We start from the raw sequence: 21,896 nt of genomic DNA on the forward strand, positions 1-21,896 counted from the left end.
AGACCTTATTTGTCTTCCCAGTAGGTCTGAATCTAGTGGGGTACTCCTAACAACAATAGTGAGGTTTGTGTTGAAATATTGAATGTAACCAAAGTAAACAGAATGTAAAATGAAACTTATCAGTTACAAGGTAGGGGGTGGGGGGGCGGGATGGGAGGTGTACTGTGTGGGTTTTTTTTTTTTTTGGTGGTGGAATATGGGCACTGGTGAAGGGATGGTTATTTCAGCATTGTATAACTGAGACCTAAGCCTGAAAGCATTGTAATCTTCCACACGGTGATTTAATAAAATAAAATTTTTATTTAAAAAATAAATAAATAAATAATAAATAAAATTAAAATGCAGAAAAAAAATTAAATTAAATTAAATTAAAAAAAAAAGAAAGTATCATGCTAAGTGAAATGACTCAGAAACAGAGAGACAGACATAGAAAGATTGCACTCATCTGTGGAATATAGAATAATAGACTAGGAGTCTAACACCCAAGAATAGTAGAAATAAGTACTAGGAGGTTGACTCCATGGCTTGGAGGCTGGTCTCTCATTCTGGGCAACTCAGAGAAGGGAACACCAAGTAAAATGTGGTTGGAGGTCATGCGGGGGAGGGGTGACGCGTGCCGAATGTATACTAGAGACTGAACACAATGGCCACTCGCCGAATGTATACTAGAGACTGAACACAATGGCCACTCGACACCTTTATTGCAAACCACAACACCTAATCAGAGAGAGAGAAAGAAAGGGAATACCCTGCCATAGTGGCAGTTTGGGGTGGGGGGAGATGGGACTGGGGAGGGTGGGAGGGATGCTGGGTTTACTGGTGGTGGAGAATGGGCACTGGTGAAGGGATGGATTCTCGAACTTTGTATGAGGGAAATATGAGCACAAAAATGTATAAATCTGTAACTGTACCCTCACGGTGATTCACTAATTAAAAATAAAAAAATAAAAAATAAAAAAAAAACATAAAAAAAGTGTAGGCTTAACAGAGCTCCTATGAAGTATTTGATAAGCTATTCCATTCACAGGGCTCAATAGACTTTAAACTATACCTTCAAACATTGAAACAAGATCTCCTTACCATATACAAATCTGCAACATATACATTACAATTCCAACAAATTTTCAGACATCACTACAAGAGCAAATGAAACATTCATATTAAAGGCCTAAGGCCATAGTATAGTGGGAGTGGGTATGCAAAGGACACTGGCTGACTCAGGTTTAAACAAAAACAAAAACAATCAGGTAACTATGTAACTAAGTATCTACTTAAATTTCCATTTGAAGTGGCTCATCCACATGCTTAATAGCAGAAATGAAGAATTTAAAATTTCATAATCTCTTCCAAAAAATGAGTATGCTTATTAAAAAACATGATACAAGGATTAAACTTTTGTTTTTGTCATTTGTTTTTATTGGTTTGGGGCCACAACCAGTGATGCTCTGGGGCTATTTTTGGCTCTGTGTACAGAAATTACTCCTGGCAGGCTAGGGACACCATATGGGGTGCCATAGGATTATCTTAATCTCCAAGCAACTCTTGGCACACCAGAGCTACTGCGTGAGACTCTGGTGTCCCCCACCCCACAAAATATAGTATAAAAAGATCAAATGCTTATGATCTCAGTATTTACCCATGGCTACCTGTATGAAAATATTCCAAAGGCAAAAACCATAAAAATCACAAAAAAAAATAAATAAATCTGCATTAACAAATGAACTCCAAATCAATTCTGATAAGGGTGACCTGGAATTCCAATTACATGAAGTGCTGTCTCAAAAAGTTAAAAAAAAAAAATCACAATCTTTTTTAATTGGAGAACTGTTTTGCAATTATATTTAGTCATACTGTGAGTTAATACAACAAATAATGCAGTTGTTTTCCTTCATCACTTCATCATATATTTTCTCTCTTACCTGTGCAATCGCTTTGCAGATTCTCTCAGTCTGCAAAGCTTAACATACTTACCATATGACCCTACATAAAGTCTATAGGCTTGTGCTCTATGATGGCACCAAAGTACAGTGGCATCTGAGACTATTTTAAAACAAATTCTCAGCCTACAGACTCAAACTTTCTGAGGGTGGATCAATCCAGTAATTGCTTTTAACAAGATTTTCAAGTGATTCTAATGCAAGCTAGTACTAAAAGCACTGCTTTAAAAAATGGATCTTTAATACTTATTTCTGCCACCCTCTGGATAAATTAAGTCTTTAAAGGGCCCAGAGCAACAGTATAGCAGGTGGGGTGTCTGCCTTACACACAGCAGACCTATGTTGGATCTCTGGCACCCCAGCTGGTGCCCCAAGCTGATCAGGAAGCTGAGTACTTCCAAGTATGGTCCAAAAAAAACACCAAAAATCCAGAGAGATCATGCACTTTATAAGAATGTTGAGAGAACTGAATTCTGAAAATAAGAAAAACAAAAAATAACTAACAATAATTCTTAGTAAACATAAATTATTACTCAATGTACCAGATCATGAGATGATTATTGAAATTTCAGAAAATTTATGGCAGTTATTAAGTCATTAACAATTAATACAAATATAAAGTTAAGATATATCAAAATAGGGGCTGGAGCGATAGCACAGCGGGTAGGGCGTTTGCCTTGCATGCGGCCGACCCGGGTTCGAATCCCAGCATCCCATATGGTCCCCTGAGCACTGCCAGGAGTAACTCCTGAGTGCAGAGCCAGGAGTAACCCCTGTGCATCGCCAGGTGTGTCCCAAAAAGCAAAAAAAAAAAAAAAAAAAATATATCAAAATAGATATTAATACTCAAAAATCATACTTCACTACAATTTACTGTTATTTGGGCTCATGATGTTATTATGCCCATATGATATATACATACACAATAAATTATGTGTTGCAGCTCAACTTTGCATTCACCAGAAATCAACTATCTACCTTTTTTAGGGAGAGTAGGGGGTAGTTTTCAGTTTAACATTTCACAGCACTATCTCTGGTTATGATTACTAAAATTTTAAGTCTCTGGATGTTGGCCATTGGTGGGATTACACGGCTCTGGGGGCAGTCCCTGGGTGTGACCGCCTAGCTACTGGAAGATGGGAAATCTGGGTGGAAGAGGCCCAGTCCCGATGTGAGCAGGCTTGGAGGTCTCAGCTGGTGCCCCAAGCTGATCAGGAAGCTGAGTACTTCCTGTGTTCCTCTGCCAGTACCTTCATGTGTGAGGCTAGTCCAAACTCAGCTCCCGGAAGCACGCGGCCAAGCGACATCTTATAGCCTACTTTTCCCTCTGAGAGAATTTGGCAAACTACCAAGAGTTTCCTGCCCACATGGGAGAGCCTCGAAAACTCCCCATGGTGTATTCATATGCCAAAACAGTAACAATGCTGGGTCTCATTCCCCTGACCCTGAAAGAGCCTCCAGTGTGGCATCGTTGGGAAGGATGAGTAAAGAGAGGCTTCTAAAATTTTAGGGTTAGGACGAATGGAGGTGTTACTGAGACCACTCGAGAAATTCAACGATCAAGAGGATGATGATGATGATGATGATGATGATGATGATGATGATGATGATGATGATGATGATGACTAAAAAGTACACAACAATAAATTACATTTTGAACTTAATCCCTTGAATTAAGGAAAGGTATTTCTAATGATCCACTAACTATATTCAAAGACAAAGTAGAGGGGGCTGGAGCAATAGCACAGTGGGTAGGGCATTTGCCTTGCATGTGGCATACCCGAGTTCGATTCCCAGCATCCCATATGGTCCCCTGAGCACCGCCAGGAGTGATTCCTAAGCGTAGAGCCAGGAGTAACCCCTGTGCATTGCTGGGTGTGACCCAAAAAGCAAAAAAAAAAAAAAAAAGACAAAGTAGAGCTACACATGTACAAAAGTATAAATACATATTTTATATATATTATACATAACATACAAAAAATGTGGAAGCCATAAACAATTTAAAACATGATCAAAAACTGCCTTTTAGAATAAGAGTGCAGCTCTGCTACATGTTTTAAAATTTCATTTTGTGTCGAGATCTTCAAAATTTCTAGATACAGTCAATCATGACAAGCAGCTCAATTTAATTACTTTCATTTACCACTATCCCTATTTTCATTTTAACTGCTGGACTGTTCCAAGTAATAAAAGTTGTATAAGTAGATGAACTGAGAGAACTGCATTGCTCTGCTATTTGAATCCAGCATCCACATCACAGTCACATGGTTAATTATATTTTAGCCTATCTATCTATCTATCTAAACAAGGACTGGAACAATAGCACAGCGGGTAGGGCACCTGCCTTGCATACTGCTGACCAGGGTTTGATTCCTCCATTCCTCTCAGAGAGCCTGGCAAGCCACCAAGAGTATCCCACCCACACGGCAGAGCCTGGCAAGCTACCCGTGGCATACTCTATATGCCAAAAACAGCAACAAGTCTCACAATGGTGACATTAATGGTGCCTGCTCAAGCAACTCAATGAACAACGGGATGACAGTGCTACAGACAGTGCTATCTAAACAAAGCTTACAAATCAATCCAACCATGCAGCCACTAACTCAAATAAGTTTTATCCTTGGAACAGCAAGAAAAAACTAAGTTACTGTAACATTTTTAATATTTCAATGGTATTGCAGATATTTCAAAGCTCAGTTTCAAATGCTCGTAGAATTTTAAGACCAAAACAGATGTTATAACTTCTGATATCTTGATTTATTACTGCTTTTATCTTCAAAAGAGCTAATTATCATGTTAAAAGTCTAGGAGGATATTAAAAATAAAATTTCCTTATCAGTTACCTGAGTATTTGGTTATCTAAAATCAATGGGAGTTCCCAGAGGGATGGGAATTCTCCATTCCTTCTCCATTTCTTCTGATTTCATCAAAAATTTAGGTAATCCTCACAGTTGTAATGGTGCCACCACACAGAACTCAGAATACCTGGAATCTGGAGAGAACAACTACACGATTTTCCCAAAGGAGTCTTTCCAAGAGGCTGTGACTCTATACTGTTAAATAAATGGGTACAATAACTTTGTAAATAAAGACCATATACTTTAGCACTTAGTTCTACAACAAAATCTTAATATATATGTTAGTATAAAATTACATGGTTCTCGGGGCTGGAGCAATAGCACAGCGGGTAGGGCGTTTGCCTTGCACGCGGCCGACCAGGGTTCGAGTCCCAGCATCCCATATGGTCCCCTGAGCACCGCCAGGAGTAATTCCTGAGTGCAGAACCAGGAATAACCCCTGAGCATGGCCAGGTGTGACCCAAAAACGAAAAAAAAAATAAAATAAAATAAAAAAAAATAAAATTACATGGTTCTCAAAGGGAATTAATGCTATTATTAAAGCTATTAACATTCCAAATAGTATCACTGTATCACTGTGATCCCGTTGTTCATCAATTTATTCAAGCAGGTGCAAGTAACATCTCCATTTATCCCAGCCCTGAGATTTTAGCAGCCTCTCCTTACTCATTTTTCCCAACAATTGGAGGCTCTCTTCAGAGTCAGGGGATGAGACCTGTTATTGTTACGGTATTTGGCATATCTAACACACCACAGGGAGCTTGCCAGGCCCTTCCTTGCAGGCAGGACACTCTCAGTAGCGTGCTGGGCTCTCTGAGAAGCATATATACACATATATATTTCCCTTTATGGTGATTTGTCACACAGCTACTCACATGTGAGGCTCGGCCCGAACATGTGGAAGCAAAAATTAAATTCTTCAAAATTTGAATCAGTGGTCAAGAAGAATTGTATAGGGGCTGGAGCAATAACATAGCGGGTAGGGGATTTGCCTTGCATGCAGCCGACCCAAGTTCGATTCCCAGCATCCCATATGGTCCTCCGAGCACCGCCAGGAGTAATTCCTGAATGTAAGAGCCAGGAGTGAACCCTGTGCATCGCCGGGTGTGACCCAAAAAAGCCAAAAAAAAAAAAAAAGAAAAGAAGAATAGTATATTGGGTGTAGAAAAAGTCTCTTTTTCAGACATGCTGAGCTATTGTTCAGCTATGATTCTTTGTTATAGTAAAATATGACATTTAGTTTAGAAGTTTACTTTTTACTTAGTGGAGTTATTTGATAACTGTATACATAATTTCTTGTAACCCCTTCATAAGAATGCCTGCAGTCAGAGTAAAAGAGGAACAATGGCTTAAGGTCCACAAGAGTGACTTGGTCAATGAACAATACTTGATTCCTAATCACTTTTTCACTCTTCTATAACAATGCTTGCTTCACTATTCTACATAAATTTACTGGGTGCCAGGACATGGGCCCAGTGTGTTAAGCTAATTTGGGGAGTGTTTATGAAAATGACAGGTATGGCAGGATGTGTTTTTTCCTAATCAAAATCCTGTGCTTCTGCTGAGGCTGCCTCTCTTGCCTAGCAGGGTAGCCTGCTAGCTGGTGTGAATACACTCCTGCCAGTTTTATTTGACATCTCCATGTCTCCTTTGATCATGACCCCAAAAACATGTGGTTTGATGGTGGACCTCAGTACAACAGGTCTCTGGGACAGCTGCAGAGATTCTTCAAAGGACCACTTTGCCTTCGCTTTGTTCAAACCCTTTGCCCAGTTATATGAGTTCTCTAGAAAATAGACTTTAACTCTAAGATGATGAATCTGATGCCACTTCCACATGGAAAAAATGAGCACATACAAAAATAGATATCACTGTATCACTGTCACCGCGTTGTTCATCAATTTACTCTAGTAGGCACCAGTAACATCTCCATTCCTCTCAGTCCTGAGATTTTAGCAGCCTCTCCTTACTCGTCTTTCCCAATGATTGGAGGCTCTTTCAGGCTCAGGGAAATGAAACCTAGCATTACTATTTTTGGCATATCAAATACGCCACAGGTAGTTTGCCAACTCTACCACTACAAGCGGGATACTATCGAGTGTTTGCCAGGCTCTCTGAGAGGTATGTATATACCGTCATCCCGTTGATCAACTATTTGCTCAAGCAGGCCCAGTAACGTCTCCATTCATCCTGGCCCTGAGATTTTAGCAGTCTCTCTTTATTCACCCTTCCCAACGGTGCTGTATTAGAGGCTCTTCAGGGTCAGGGGAATGAGATCCATCATTGTTACTGTATTTGTCATATGAATATGCCACGGGTAGCTTGCAAGGCTTTCCCGTGTGGGCAGTAAACTCTTGGTGACTTGCCAGGTTCTCCAAGAGGGAGAACTAGGCTATCAGATGATAGATATAGATATAGATATCACTGTATCACTGTCATCCTGTTGCTCATTGATTAATTCAAGTAGGCACCAGTAAAGTCTCCATTGTGAGACTTGTTGTTACTGTTTTTGGTATATCAAACACGCCATGGTAGCTTGCCAGGCTCTGCCATGCGGGCGAGGTACTCTTGGTAGCTTGCTGGGCTCTCGGACAGGGGCGGAGGAGTCGAACCTGTGTTGGCTGGGTGAAAAGGCAAACACCCTACTGGTTGTCCTGTCGCTCCTGAACTATATAATATATAATATAATGTAATATAATACATATATATATATATATATATATATATCGGAGGGAGCGGGTTGAGTTTCCCTCCCTGCCCCAAGCACAGCCCCAGCAGTTGAAGACCTCCAGAACCCAGCCACAGCCATGCTCAAGGCCACTCTCTACATGTTCAAACAAGCCTCACGCATGAAGGAACAGGCAGAGGAACCCAGGTGTGCAGGACCCGGGGCCAAGATCTCCAAGGCTGCTCGGATCAGGACTGGGCCTCTTCCACCCAGGTTCCCCATTTTCCAGTAGCTAGTAGTCACACCCAGAAACTACCCATCAACGGCCAACATCCAGAGACTATAAAACCAAGGTCCAAAAAGAATATATATGTCATATATTTTATATATATATATATATATATATAGGTGTTGTAGTATACTATATATAGTAATAGCACAGCAGATAAGGCATTTGCCTTGGACGCGGCCAACCTGGGTTCAATTCCTCCATCCCTCTCAGAGAACCTGGCAAGCTACATGTGGCATATTCGATATGCCAAAAACAGTAACAAGTCTCACAATGGAGATGTTACTGATGCCCACTCAAGCAAATCAATGAGCATAGGGATGGCAGTGATACAATGATAGTGATATTATATTATATATTATATATAATAGATATATCAACAGAAAAAAATTTAAGCACTCTATACCTTTTTGCAGAAGTTTTTAATGAAGAGAAGAGAGAGGGGGGGGGGGGAATGCAGGAAGCATCATGTAGTAGAGAGAAAAGAATCCTAAGCAGGATTCCCTCATTCTGTATCCTTTTAAGGTAACAAATTCTAATATTTATCGGTTGAAAGTATTTTTTTTATTGGGCCAGGGAGACAGAACAGAGATTAAAGCACTTGCCTAGCAATTTAACACCAACCCTGAACATTACTAGGAGCAACCCCTAAGCAACAGATCCAGAGTACCCCTGACTGCCAGGTGTAAACAAACACATCACATGATTAAAAAAATTAATAAATAATAAATAATAAATCACTGTCACTGTCACTGCACTCCATTGCTCATTGATTTGTTCGAGCGGGCACCAGTAACATCTCTCATTGTGAGACTTATTGTTACTGTTTTTGGCATATCGAATACAACGCGGGTAGCTTGCCACGCTCTGCCGTGTGGGTTCGATACTTTCGGTAGCTTGCCAGGCTCTCCAAGAGGGGCGGAGGAATCGAACACAGGTCAGCCACTTGAAAGGCAAACGCCCTACCACTGTGCTATCGCTCCAGCCCATGCTTTATTTATTCCAGCCTATTATTATTATTATAATAAATAATAAACAATAATAAATAATAAATTATTGGCCTTTGTTTACAAACAGCATGTTAAAATACTATTTGTTATTATTTGTTCATGACACCATTCCTGAACTTAAAAATACAAACATGAACAAAAACAAAAAACTGCTATCCTTATACTTATAAGGATAGCTATGTATATGGATAGCTGGAGTGATAGCACAGAGGTTAGGGCATTTGCATTTGCCTTGCATCCACCCCTCTCGGAGAACCCGGGAAGCTACTGAGAGTATCCTGCCCACACAGCAGAGCCTGGAAAGCTACCCGTGGCATATTCCATATGCCCAAACAGTAACAGCAAATCCCACAATGGAAATGTTATTGGTGCCCACTCGAGCAAACTGATGAGCAATGAGAGGGCAGTGACAGTTATCTAAATTTTAGGAATTATGAATATAATTAGAAGCAGAGTGAAATTCAAATTTTAAAGAATAATAAAACCATTCTTAACAGCATTCATGCATACCACAGGAATAATGAACTATTTTTAAACTTAGCAAGAAAATTTTAAAATATTTTTAAAAGCACATTATATTGACATCCATAAAAAATGAAATGTCAAAGAAATGTGGGGCACAATGATGAGATTAAAAAGTATGAAAGAGAGGCCAGATCAACAGTACAGTGAATAGGGTGTTTGCCTTGCACCAGCAAACCCAGGTTTCATCCCTGACACCCCATGTGGTACCTCAAACCTGCCTGGAGTGAGCCCTGAGCACCACTGGGTGTGGCCCAAAACCAAAACAAACCAAAAAAAAGTATGAAAGAAAATGTCAATCCAAGTGAAACCAAAATGTTTAAAGAAATCTGCAATTAAAATCTTTATGAGAAGAAATACAGTATGCCTCTACAAAAAGCATCCCTTCTACTTAGCCTTTATTGCAGATTTTTTGTATCCACCATACCTTTTATACTAACCAAAATACATCAACTTGGAGCCTTTTCTCAGTCCTTATTTTAGGAACCAACAGACATTACTGACCATTCACTTTCTCAAAATCAAACAAGGACAATTCTAGTCTTTCACTTCTACCTACTTTTTCAATGTCAAATCATTCTATTTCTTAGCCATAACATGGCACATTCATGCCTCTGGTCTCTTAACTTTGACAGAATTCCTTTTTGTTTTGTTGGTATTCATCCTCCTAACTTCACATAGCAGTTATCTACATATTACTTACTGACAACTTGCAGATGTCAACAAGTTAAAGAGAAATCCTCTCTTTAAGAGCTAAAATAGCTCTCCACAGCTGCACAAGCGTGAATCCAGACCCAGCAAAACCTCTTTCGGCATGGGCAACTCCTCGCAGAATGTCTCCAGCCTGAGAACTAAGCCTCGGCTCCGTGCCCGCCCAGGAGGGGAAAGGTATTTCTCTCTCTCTCTCTCTCTCTCTCTCTCTCTCTCTCTCTCTCTCTCCCTCTCTCTGAAGGGCGTGGTATTTCTCTCTCTCTCTCTCTCTCTCTCTCTCTCTCTCTCTCTCTGAAGGACGTGGTGTCCGCCATATTAAGACGACCACAGATGGGATTTACAACAAAAACTGCAGCAAAAGGACACGAGGGTGCTCTTGGGAAGGTGAGAGGCACCGGCCCCTCCCACCGAGATGTGATCCCGGGAGCCGCACGCGTGTGCGGCCTCTCCACAGCTGCACAAGCGTGAACCCAGACCCAGCAAAACCTCTTTCGGCATGGGCAACAACTCCTCGCAGAATGTCTCCAGCCTGAGAACTAAGCATCGGCCCCGTGCCCGCCCAGGAGGGGAAAGGTATTTCTCTCTCTCGCCTCTTTCTCTCCGGGGATGAAGGGCGCAGTGTCCGCCATATTAAGACGACCACAGATTGGGTTTTCAAGCCTGCAATGATCCAATATCTGGAAGAAATCTCCCTGGACTTTGTGTTAAAGTACAGAAATTCAAAACCTTATTTGTCTTCCCAGTAGGTCTGAATCTAGTGGGGTACTCCTAACAACAATAGTGAGGTTTGTGTTGAAATATTGAATGTAACCAAAGTAAACAGAATGTAAAATGAAACTTATCAGTTACAAGGTAGGGGGTGGGGGGGTGGGATGGGAGGTGTACTGTGTGGGTTTTTTTTGGTGGTGGTATATGGGCACTGGTGAAGGGATGGTTGTTTCAGCATTGTATAACTGAGACCTAAGCCTGAAAGCATTGTAATCTTCCACACGGTGATTTAATAAAATAAAATTTTTATTTAAACAAACAAAAAAAAAGAGCTAAAATAGGGGCTGGCGCGATAGCACAGCAGGTAGGGCGTTTGCCTTGCACGCGACCGACCCGGGTTCGATTTCCAGCATCCCATATGGTCCCCTGAGCACTTCCAGGGGTGGTCCCTGAGTGCGGAGCCAGGAGTAACCCAAAAAGCCAAAAAAATAAAAAAGAGCTAAAATAACTTTTTATTTCATTTTTCAGCCTAGTTCATTTTCACTGTATAGCTATTATGTGCCAACCATTAGTTTAGAAATGTATTCAACATACATCTTTATCAAAATGTTGAGAATCTTCATGACAGACCAAGAATTCTACAGATCCAAAATGGAATACTTCCTCTTCAGTCAATTTAGACATTAATTAATAGATCCTGAATTCTCATTACTGATCGAGTTAATTTTTAATCCTTTCTTAATTCATATTTAATCTGTTGTTAAATTAATCTGGTTCTTTTTTTCTGCCAAACTGCAACCACCACCTTCTAAAATGTTTTCTAATTTACATGATAAATTCTGAACTTAATTAACAAATTATCTTTCCAAAACCACAAATGTGATCTACATTTAACTACATAAAAATGTTTAGTAATTCTTTCACAGACTGGAGAGATAGCACAGTGGGTAGGGCATTTGCCTTGGACGCGGCTGACCCAGGTTCAATTCCTCTGTCCCTCTCAGAGAATCCAGCAAGCTACTGAGAGTATCCTGCCCACATGGCAGAACCTGGCAAGCTCCCTGTGGCATATCTGCTATGCCAAAAACAGTAACATGTCTCACAATGGAGACATTACTGGTGCCCACTCAAGCAATTTGATGAAGAACGGGACGACAGTGCTACAATTCTTTCACAGACAATACAAAAAACTTCTTCAGCTTGACAAATATCCTTACTAGCAGGTCTTCATTAATACATTTTCTTCTGTCACCTGCTCCTCTATTTTATTAGATTATAAATCTATTTAATTAGATTCTAAAACTCCTTGACTAGTCCTCTCAGTCTTCATTTATGTCATTTGTCACTTCCCATTCTTTTTTTTTTTTTAGTTTTGTTTTTGTTTTGTTCTTGGGCCACACTTTGCAGTGCTCAGGGCTTACTCCTGATTCTGTACTTATAGCTCACTCCTAATGGGCTCAGGAGACCATTTGGGGTGACAGTGATAAAACCTGGGTCAGCTGCATGCAAGGCTTTAATATAGCTCCCACACTCTCACATCCCATTCTGCTTAACAATCACTATTCATTTCTATCTTTCAAAAGTTTAGCCAACTTGGGGCCGGAGTGATAGCACAGCGGGTAGGACGCCTTGCACGCGGCCAACCCGGGTTCGATCCCCAGCATCCCATATGGTCCCCCAAGCACCGCCAGGAGTAATTCCTGAGTGCAAAGCCAGGAGTAACCCCTGTGCATCGCTGGGTGTGACCCAAAAAGCAAAAAAAAAAAAAAAAATTTATTTTTAAAGTTTAGCCAACTTCAGGTTCAAATAACAATTTCTCTAAAACTTATCACTTATACTCTATTTGTATTATACTTACCTGAGCATATAATATCCTTATCATCAAGATATAAGCAACTCAAAATATTAATGTTATCTTTATCTTTAGCCTCCCACAGTATACAACGTATGGTTGATATTCATTAAATAAACTATATTTATGGCAGTGTGTGTGTGTGTGTGTATCAATAGTCCATAAGACTATATAGGTTTAGAGGGAAATCACTGTCTTGAGACTACAGTTTTCGTTTGTTTGTTTTTCAGCCCACACCCAGAGATGCTCACTCCTGGCTCTGAGCCCATGAATCACCTCTGGTGGAACTCAGGGACCACACATGGTACTGGGGAATCAACTCTGGTCTGTCTTGTGCAAGTTAGTATCTCCTTTACTAACCTGCCCCCAGATCAAGCCCCTAGAATATAGTTCTCAAAAATAACTTCATTTCTCTACTTACCTTGTATGCTGCCAATCGAACCTGATACCAGACCCATATAGTCCCCTAAGCACCACGAGAGGCAACTCAAGAGCAATGAACCAGCAGAAGCCCCACCCCAAAACAAAACACAGTCATTTTATTTATTGAAAAAGCTAATTGGGGGTGAAGTGATAGTACAGTGGGTAGGGCATTTGCCTTGCATGCAGCCGACCCGGATTCTATTCCCAGCATCCCATATGGTCCCCTGAGCACCGCCAGGGATAATTCCTGAGTGCAGAGCCAGGAATGACCTCTGTGCATCACTAGGTGTGACCCAAAAAGCAAAAAAAAAACCTAATCAAAAGGTTTTTATACATTAATATCCTCTACCTTTTATTTCTATATAAATTGTCTATATAAACTTCCTTAGCTCAGAAAACTGCTAAGATTTCAATTTTACATCACTATTATTATAACTTCTGATCACACACTTGTCCAAATCCCAGACCTCAGAAGAGAACAAAATGATTCAAGATTTAGTCAATATCTACAATGTGGAAAGTACATTAAAAAAAGTAAGATACTTTCATCTTCTGGAGTTTATGGTTAAATGTACCAAACACATAAACAACTGCATTATAAGGCCAATTATGTAAGTGCATCCCAACAAGGTAGAATGCTTAGTGCAAAGATTCATTTAATCACAGTATCTGAAAAGGTTCGAATGAGGGATGAGTTATTTGACTATTTTTTAAACTCAAGCAATAACATTATTTGAACTGAATAATTTAAATATTTTACTAATATTAAAATAGAATTATACTTTCTTCACTAAAACAGCACAGCTTTAACACAGCAGTTAAAATTGTTGCTAAATATATATTAAGCTTGATACACAGAAATGTTACTCTAGCTGCCCAACCAGAGGTCTGAAAACCAAAAATGTTCTATGTTCAAGGGAAAGACAAATACATCCAATAATCTGAATTAATATTTAAAATTCTACTCCTAATTCTTACAAAAATGTGCTCAAATACCAATAATGCATAAAGGGGGAAAAACTGAATACTTGAAAACAAAAGTTGGGGTCCTAAGCTCAATTTGCATTCATGCCATCTTACCCAGCAAAGCCGTCTTCCCTGGAGCCTGGTAAGAACTTGAGCTGATGCTTTAGCAGCCAGCATGGAAGACTCAGTATCCAAGACTTAACTTCGGAGTGGACCACAGTGCTGACAGGTGAAAGGTCCACACTCAAGTTCCAAGTTCCTGCACGTTGCAGGAGGATGGGAAAGTTTGGGCTGACAAAATTCCAAAGGAGCATTCTACTGGGGAAATCAAAGAGTGGACGCAGAGGTATTCCAATTTGCGCAAGTAGATGAAAAAAATGAAATGAATCCCTTCTTTTAATTCCATTCCTGAATTCTCACGCTTTGGTGATTATAGAAGTTAAGCGACTGGTTTTTCCCACGGTGGGAAGGCGCTTAAGAGAACAAGCGCTGTCACCCGCTCGCGGAAGCGCCGCCGGCGAGAAGCACAAAGGCACGAACGGGTTCCGCCAAGCAGGCTCGAGCCCAGAGGCAGCTGCTGCTACGGGGCAGGGCGCAGCCCGCGCGCGTCGCCCGCAGCCTCCCCCGCAGTCTGCGGGGCCCGGGGCCGGGTGGGCCGAGAGCGACGGTCGGCGGCAGGGCCAGGCGCACCCACCTGCGCGGGCGGGGCCGGGCGGGGCGCACCGCAGAGGCGCTGAAAGGCCCCGCGCCCGCCGCCCGCGCCCGGAGGGGCCTCCCCGGGGCCTGCAGCGGCAGCAGCCCGAGACACGGGGACATCGCGACAGCGGGGAGGAAGCGCTACTCACCCATGTTCCCTGCAGACGCCGAGGACCCCGCAGCGCGACACGCAGTTCCCCGGCGCGGGCTGCTCGGCCGTCTCCCTCCAGCCGCGACTCTTCCACAGCCAGTTGGGGTCCCGCGGGGCGGGGGCGACGGTACGGGGATGCTGCGGGCGTCGGCTGCACTGCTGGGGCTGCGGCTGCTGCGGGCGGCGCCACCACGGCTGACAGGCGGCGCGGGGCGGGGCGGCGCGGGGCGGCGCGGGGCGGGGCGCGCGACTGGCGGCGGGGCGACTCCCGGGCGGTGCGGCGCGGGCGGCGGCGGAAGCGCCGGCGGGGCTGAGGTGCGTCCGGCCTGCGTCACCGCCGAGCGCCCGCCTCCGCCGCGCGCATGCGTAGTCCCAGTCCACAGTGCCGAGGCGCGTGAGGGGCGGCGCGTGGCAGGGCGCTGGGGCGCTCGGGGCAGTCGTGGGTCACTCGGCCCGCAGAGGGCCGGCCCGGGATGGGCGCGGCTGGCCCGGGCGCCGCGCTTTGAGGGCGGTTTGCGGCGGCCGGGGGCGGGGAGCCCCGCCGGGCTTATGGGCGGAGCGTGCCGGTGCACCCGGGTCCCGGAAGTTTGGACCACTGAGCTCGCCTGCGACGGCTCCTGGAAACTCGGGAGGGACTGCTCCTCAGCTTCCAGCCCGGGGGACGAGCCTTGAGTCCCTGCCCTGTGCCGAGCCCAGACTCCTCAGTCCTACCTTGGGACCGTCCTAGGGAGACCTCGTCATCTCTGCGGCGTTCGCACTGGGCCCCCAGAGACCCGCACTGCCCGCTCCTTCTCTGGCCCTCAGTCCCAGGAGGGTCTGTCGCTAACTGGCGGAGCCGCCAAGGATGGGGCATACAGGGGTGCTCGGGCGTGGCGTCTGACAGTGCTCAGGGTCGTGGGTCCTGCACCTGCGCGGCAAGGACTGAGCCCTGGGCCCAAGGAGCAGATCAAGTGCAAGGAGCTTCTCTGAAATGAAACAAGTGACGTGAATCACGGAAACATTTCAATTCTGAGAGGCACCACAGTGACACTCATTGATGCCCTGCTGTAGGTGCCCACTCTTCTCTTCCTTTTTGAGATATACGGCCGAGCTTTCTTCCTTGAAAAGAATCCCATACACTAACTGAAACTCCCAGGGCTGCTGAAACAGCACCATGTACCCAGGACCCTAGAGTAAGGTCAAAGGCCCCCTGGAAGGGAGCAATTAGGAAAGTAAACATCCTTTGTCAGCCCAACTAGACTTCTCATGGACTGACTGTTGAAATGTCCCTTTTCTACTCTGTCGCTTATATTTAGTATTCATCATTTCCTAAATATCTTGAAAGCTAAGTTTTCTTTCATAGTCTGTCCCCTCAAACACTATAAAAACTCCAGTTTTTTTTTTATAAAAGCTTAAATGAATCAAACGCTTCAGAATCAGTTGACTTGTTTGTTATTGATCTTTGTTGAGTTTATTTAGCATTGTTTTGTACTGTAAAAAAAATTAAGTACTTGGTGTGTGATTGGATGTGATTGGAGATCCCGCTCGGGAAGGGAGATGCATGCTGAAAGTAAGCTAGAGACTGAACATGATGACCACTCAATACCTCTATTGCAAACCACAACACCCAAAAGGAGAGAGAGAACAAATTGGAATGCCCTGCCACAGAGGCGGGGTGGGGTGGGGGGATACTGGGTTGTATCCACCAATTGGTGATGGAGAATGGACACTGGTGGAGGGATGGGCTCTCAAACATTGCATGAGGGAAAAACAAGCACGAAAATGTGTGAATCTGTAACTACCCTCACTGTGACTCACTAATTAAAAAATAAAACCACGCAAAACAAATATTTGTACGTAGGAGGTGGGGGTTCTTTGCAATTATTTTGCTTCAACTGAAATACATAACACTTTATTAGCTTCAAGTATACAATAAATTATATTGAAAAATAGCACACAATAAGTAGTATAGTTAACATCCCTTCTGAAGCAGGCAGATAGAGAAAGGGGGTCCCCTCACCCTCACAGCAATGAGTTCTGAGAGTAAAAACACCAACTAGCCCTAAGGACTCACCTTTTGGATATAGGAACTAAGGTCTGATAAGACCTTTCTTTTTTTTAACTACCAGAACAAACCCAGAGAAGGTTAGACTCCCACTCCTAGAGAAGCTCCAGGAGGAACAAAGACCATGAAAGGAATGTCAATATCATCAATTCTGCTGTTACCAACTACATTCCACGGGACATCAAAAGGACGTCTGACCTACAAGATGGTCAGACTTCTTTGTCAAGACCCTGAATGAACAGTTTGCGTCTCTTCCTGTTCCTGGAGCGAGTAAATGCCATTGAGCTACACTTGCACGCAACAGGATCTAACGGAGACTTTACTGGCACCCGCTCAAGCAAATCGATGAACAATGGGATGACAGGTGATACAAGTGATATAACTAAAGGGAAAGAGAAAAGAAATATAGATGTCCTTGGGAGGCCGAGTGTTTTCTTGAGTTAATACTCCCAAGAAAATTGCCTTGGGGCTGGAGCGATAGCACAGGTGGTAGGGCGTTGCCTTGCACGTGGCCGACCCTGGTTCGATTCCCAGCATCCCATATGGCCCCCTGAGCACCGCCAGGGGTAATTCCTGAGTGCAGAGCCAGGAGTAACCCCTGTATATTTCACGGTGTGACCCAAAAAGAAAAAAAAAAGAAAATTGCCTCTGCCAAAATGCTTTACCTCTGTAAATGACCAATCACACGTATGTGCAGTCCTATACCTCGAACCCCTTCAGGTGCTCTATAAGTATGCTAGCAGCTCTTCATTTAACGGGCCTTTTTTACCATCTATCTATAATTCCCCCATCTCTTTGTTCCTCTGCTGGGGAAGCCTAGGGGGGTGGTTCTCAAGCATATTCTTTCTAAACTCATAGTCTAGTACTGATTTTCCTTTCATGCAAAGATCAAAGTTGACTCATCAGTCCTAGATTTCCCTGCCACTTTCCCTGGTGAAAGAGGTTGATAGAAAGCAGCAGATTATTTTCTTGAGGCTGCGATCTCTCTACTTTCCACTTCACATAGGTCACCCAAGGACCCCCACCCAATATCATTTCTATTCCTTATTCCCACACATAGTTCCATTTCTGTGTGTGATAAAGACCTCTTAGATTTACTCTCTTTGCCTGTTGGGAAGATAGCCCAGTGGGTTGAGCATATTCTTTGTAGAACCAGGTTTGATCTTAAGCACCACATAGTCACAAAGTACTGCATACTGTTACCAGAAACCCAGAAAGAATAGAGAAACTATTATAACTTTAGATATGCAATTTTATTAACTATAATGGACCAGTGCATTCTTAAAGTCCCTTTCTACTAGAAAAATCTATGTCTGTGCCAATCTATAAAGACTATGCTTTGTGACTTGTGGCCCCAGAGTCCTTTAACCCTGACACAGGTTACCCCGTGAAGCACAGAACTGTTGAACTCATAATGGCAACTTAGGGCTGCAAAGCAAGCGCTACCTTGAAGTGCTGGTGCTTCTCCCCTTGTTTGTGCACAAGTGCATCATGGAACTTTCTGTCTTGAAGACCTCCAAGGCAGTATAGACTTGGTTCATGACTGGGCGTGCGTGCACGCACGCATGCACACACACACACACACACGCACACATACACACGGGTCCAAAATCCTGCTCTGTTGCTCAGGTCCAAGCCCTGAGACAGTCACAATCTTGCAGCCCAGGTATTTCCATTGCCCTATTTCAATATGGCAAAGATCTTTGACTGCAAACCTTAGTCACTGTCCAGGCCTCCTCAAATGTGGTGCACAGGTGTATTTGGATACCTTTATTTTGAATACTGGTTTGCCCTATGTTGAAAAATCATGATTCCCCATATCAGCTTGTCCTGAGCAACATCTTTGGTCCTAGCACTCTAATGCCAACACTGATGAGTTAAACATCTCAGAAGTTCCAACTGGGATCCCTGAACATTGCTGAAAATTTATTTCTCACCCCACCCTGTTTCTCCCCCCCAAAAAAGATGCAGGGCTAAGAAAATAGTATAGGGCACATGCAAAGTATGAAGCCAACACAGATTGTTATCTGATACCACAAGACCTTTCAAGCATTGCCACAGACAAAGCTAGAGGTCACTGAGGACCACTGGAGTGGCCTGAAAAGCACCAAATCCTCAGACCCTAACATGTAACCAACAGTCCAGTAGGCTAAAAACAGGACTGAAGAGAAGTCCAGAAGAGAACCCTAGTCCTCAGAGCACAATTTGAGAGCCCTTTCCAAAAACTTATGGTATAGCCACAAGTCAGTTGCATATCAAGATGCTACTTAAGACTAAAGAAATAGCACAGCATGTAGGATATTTGCCTTGCATACGGTGGACCGGGTTCTATTCCCAGCATCCCATATGGTCCCCCAAGCACCACCAGGAGTGATTCCTGAGGACAGAGCCAGGAGTAACCCCTGAGCATCGCCAGGTGTGACCCAAAAAGAAAAAAAAAAAGATGCTACCCAGGTCTGCTTGACCTTTGCACTATAGTTGCTGCTAGTCAATGGCAAATTCAAACACCAGACTCCAACAACACTGACCCCAGGGGTGCAATCCAGGATTACTGGACTTCATGTCATAGCTTAACGCAAGGAATCAGCTGGATGACCAGACCAAACTCAGAATGCAGCGACTCTAGAAAGGAAAACCTCATTTGCATCAAATGACTAATGCAAATGTATTCTCAAACATATGATAAGGATCTAGCATATAAGAGCTCTCTAAATTTCCAGATGTAGACAACAACACAACAATCCCAATGTTGATCACCAAAATGAGTAAATCAACCAGGGCTGGAGCGATAGTACTGTGGGTAGGGCATCTGCTTTGCATGTGGCTGACCAGGGTTTGATCCCCAGCATCCCATATGGTCTCCTGAGCACTGTCTGGAGTAATTCCTGAGTGCAGAGCCAGGAGTAACCCCTGTGCATCACCAGGTGTGACCCAAAAAGCCAAATAAAATAAAATAAAATAAGTATATCAGTGAAAGAAAAATTTATCAAGGTCAACGAAAAAATGAGAAAAAATTCAAACCCAAACAATAGAACTAAAGACTACAGTAGTTGAGCTGAAATAATATAATAGACATGTTCAAGATTGGAAAGACAAACTGAAGAGTGGATCTGTGACAAGGTAAAGAAAACCATCAAAAAAGAACAGAAAGCAAAGCTTGCATGGAATCAGGAATAGGATACTTTCCCCTGTTTCCCCATGCTTCTGGTAGCTTGGTGGTCATGCCCAGGAAATTCCTCTGGCACCATCTAAGCTAATTAAAGGCTATGATCCAGAGGCACACAAATAAAGCTCTCAGAATAGAGAAAAGCAGAATAATATGCCATAAAGATGCCTCCAGACCCTGTGCCAGGCTGTTTCATCAGCGTAACCTGAAGGGAGGTGGGTGAGGAGTTCCTCCCAGCCCCAACTAAGCCCTAGCAGCCAAAAACCTCCAGAACCCAAGCACTGCCGTGCTCAAGGCCACTCTCAGTGGCTCAAACTTCATCCATGAGTGAATCTGCTGAAAAACCCAGGTATGTGGGACTTGTGACTGAAATCTTTAGGCTATCACAAAGTCAGGGATGGGTGACCTCCCTCCATCTCTCTGTGCTTCCAGTAGTCTGGCAGTCATACCCAGATACTTCCTCTGATGCCATCTAAACTCATCAACGGCCATTCTCCAGACGCACAAATAAAGGCCACAGAAGAGAGCAACACAGAATGATTTATTGCAGAGATGCCCCTGGACCCCAAAATCACTATTCAGTTAAAAAAATTTAAATTTAACCTCAGCTGTATAACCGTATCTAAAATTTTAGAATTCCTGGACTGTGTGGCCAAGATATTTTATATATTGGTAATCTTTTATACAAGGGCTTACTGGCTCCAGGGAGAGATACAACACTCCACACACTTTAAGGAAAGTTCTTTGAATCATTTTTAGCGAATTATTCATAACAAGCAATGCAAAATTAATTTTTTTTATAAATCTATTTATTGAGTCACTGTGAGAGCAGTTAAAAAGCTTTCAGATTTAAGTCTCAGTCATACAATGATGAAACACCTGTTCCTTCACCAGTGCACATTTTCCACCACCAAAAACCCCAGTATACCCCCATCTCAAATCCTCCCCCTATCTGTGTGGCAGATGATTTCCACATTACTCTCTCTCTACTTTGATTACATTCAATATTTTGACACCAGACCCACCATTTTTTTTCAAATAAGACATATGAAAAAATGTCTTTATTACTCAATATCAGGGAAATGCAAGTCAAAACAACAATGAAATCATCTCACACAAGTAATACTGACACACATCACAAATGGCCACTGCTGTCGGGAAGATGGGGAAAGAGGACCTCATTCACTGCTGTTGGAAATGCAACTGGTGCAGTCTTTTAGGACAACAATTTGTACACTTCTCAAAAAACTAGAATTTGACTTCCCATATGATCCAGTGACCCCATTTTTTGGCATTTTCTCCAAGGGCCTAAAAACCCTCTTCAAAAAAGACATTTGCACTCCTTTGTTCATTGCTGCACCATTCACAATAGCCAAAATCCGGGAACAATTCAATGTTTGAGAACAGATAACAGGTAAAAAATAACTGTGATACCTGTAGATAACAAAATACTACTTGGCTATAAAAAAATGAAATCGCGCAATTTGCAATTATGTGTATAGATCAGAAAAGTATCAAGCTGAGTGAAACTAGTCAAAAGGAGAGTGACAAATACAGAATGTTCTCCCTAATATGTGGTACATAAGATAACATAGTAAAGAAACAACAAATACTCAAAGGGCAACAGAAATTGAGAACTTATTTTTAATAGGAGCATCACCACAGAGGGGATGGATGAATAATATGGTGCTAGTGGGAGGGGGATGCCTTTGGGGCATAGTGAAGGGAATCTAACATTTTGATGGAGGGTGTAGTGTTAGAATGTTTTATGCATGAATCCCTGCCATTAACAGTATTATAAATCACTGCACATCAATTTTTTTATTATAAAGGCACAAGGTTTGGCTTGTTTAGTTTCTAGTAGCTTCAGAACTTTCCTTGAGGCCATGCTCCCC

The 21,896-nt window shown here is 42.9% G+C and overlaps 1 protein-coding gene across 3 annotated transcripts in view; it reads right to left on the minus strand.

The window, feature by feature from the left end:
- The window catches only part of RAP1GDS1 (Rap1 GTPase-GDP dissociation stimulator 1), a 228,224-nt gene extending 212,743 nt beyond the window's left edge, over nt 1-15,481 (minus strand). For all 3 annotated transcript variants that reach the window (XM_055131099.1, XM_055131090.1, XM_055131083.1), the window contains exon 1: nt 14,790-15,481. In XM_055131099.1, coding sequence (XP_054987074.1) covers nt 14,790-14,793 — 4 coding nt within the window. In that variant the 5' untranslated portion in view covers nt 14,794-15,481. The remainder of the gene's footprint in view (nt 1-14,789) is intronic.
- Between the last annotated feature and the right edge of the window lie 6,415 nt (nt 15,482-21,896).

This window comes from Sorex araneus, chromosome 1 (genome assembly GCF_027595985.1).
Source record: "Sorex araneus isolate mSorAra2 chromosome 1, mSorAra2.pri, whole genome shotgun sequence".
NCBI lineage: Eukaryota > Metazoa > Chordata > Mammalia > Eulipotyphla > Soricidae > Sorex > Sorex araneus.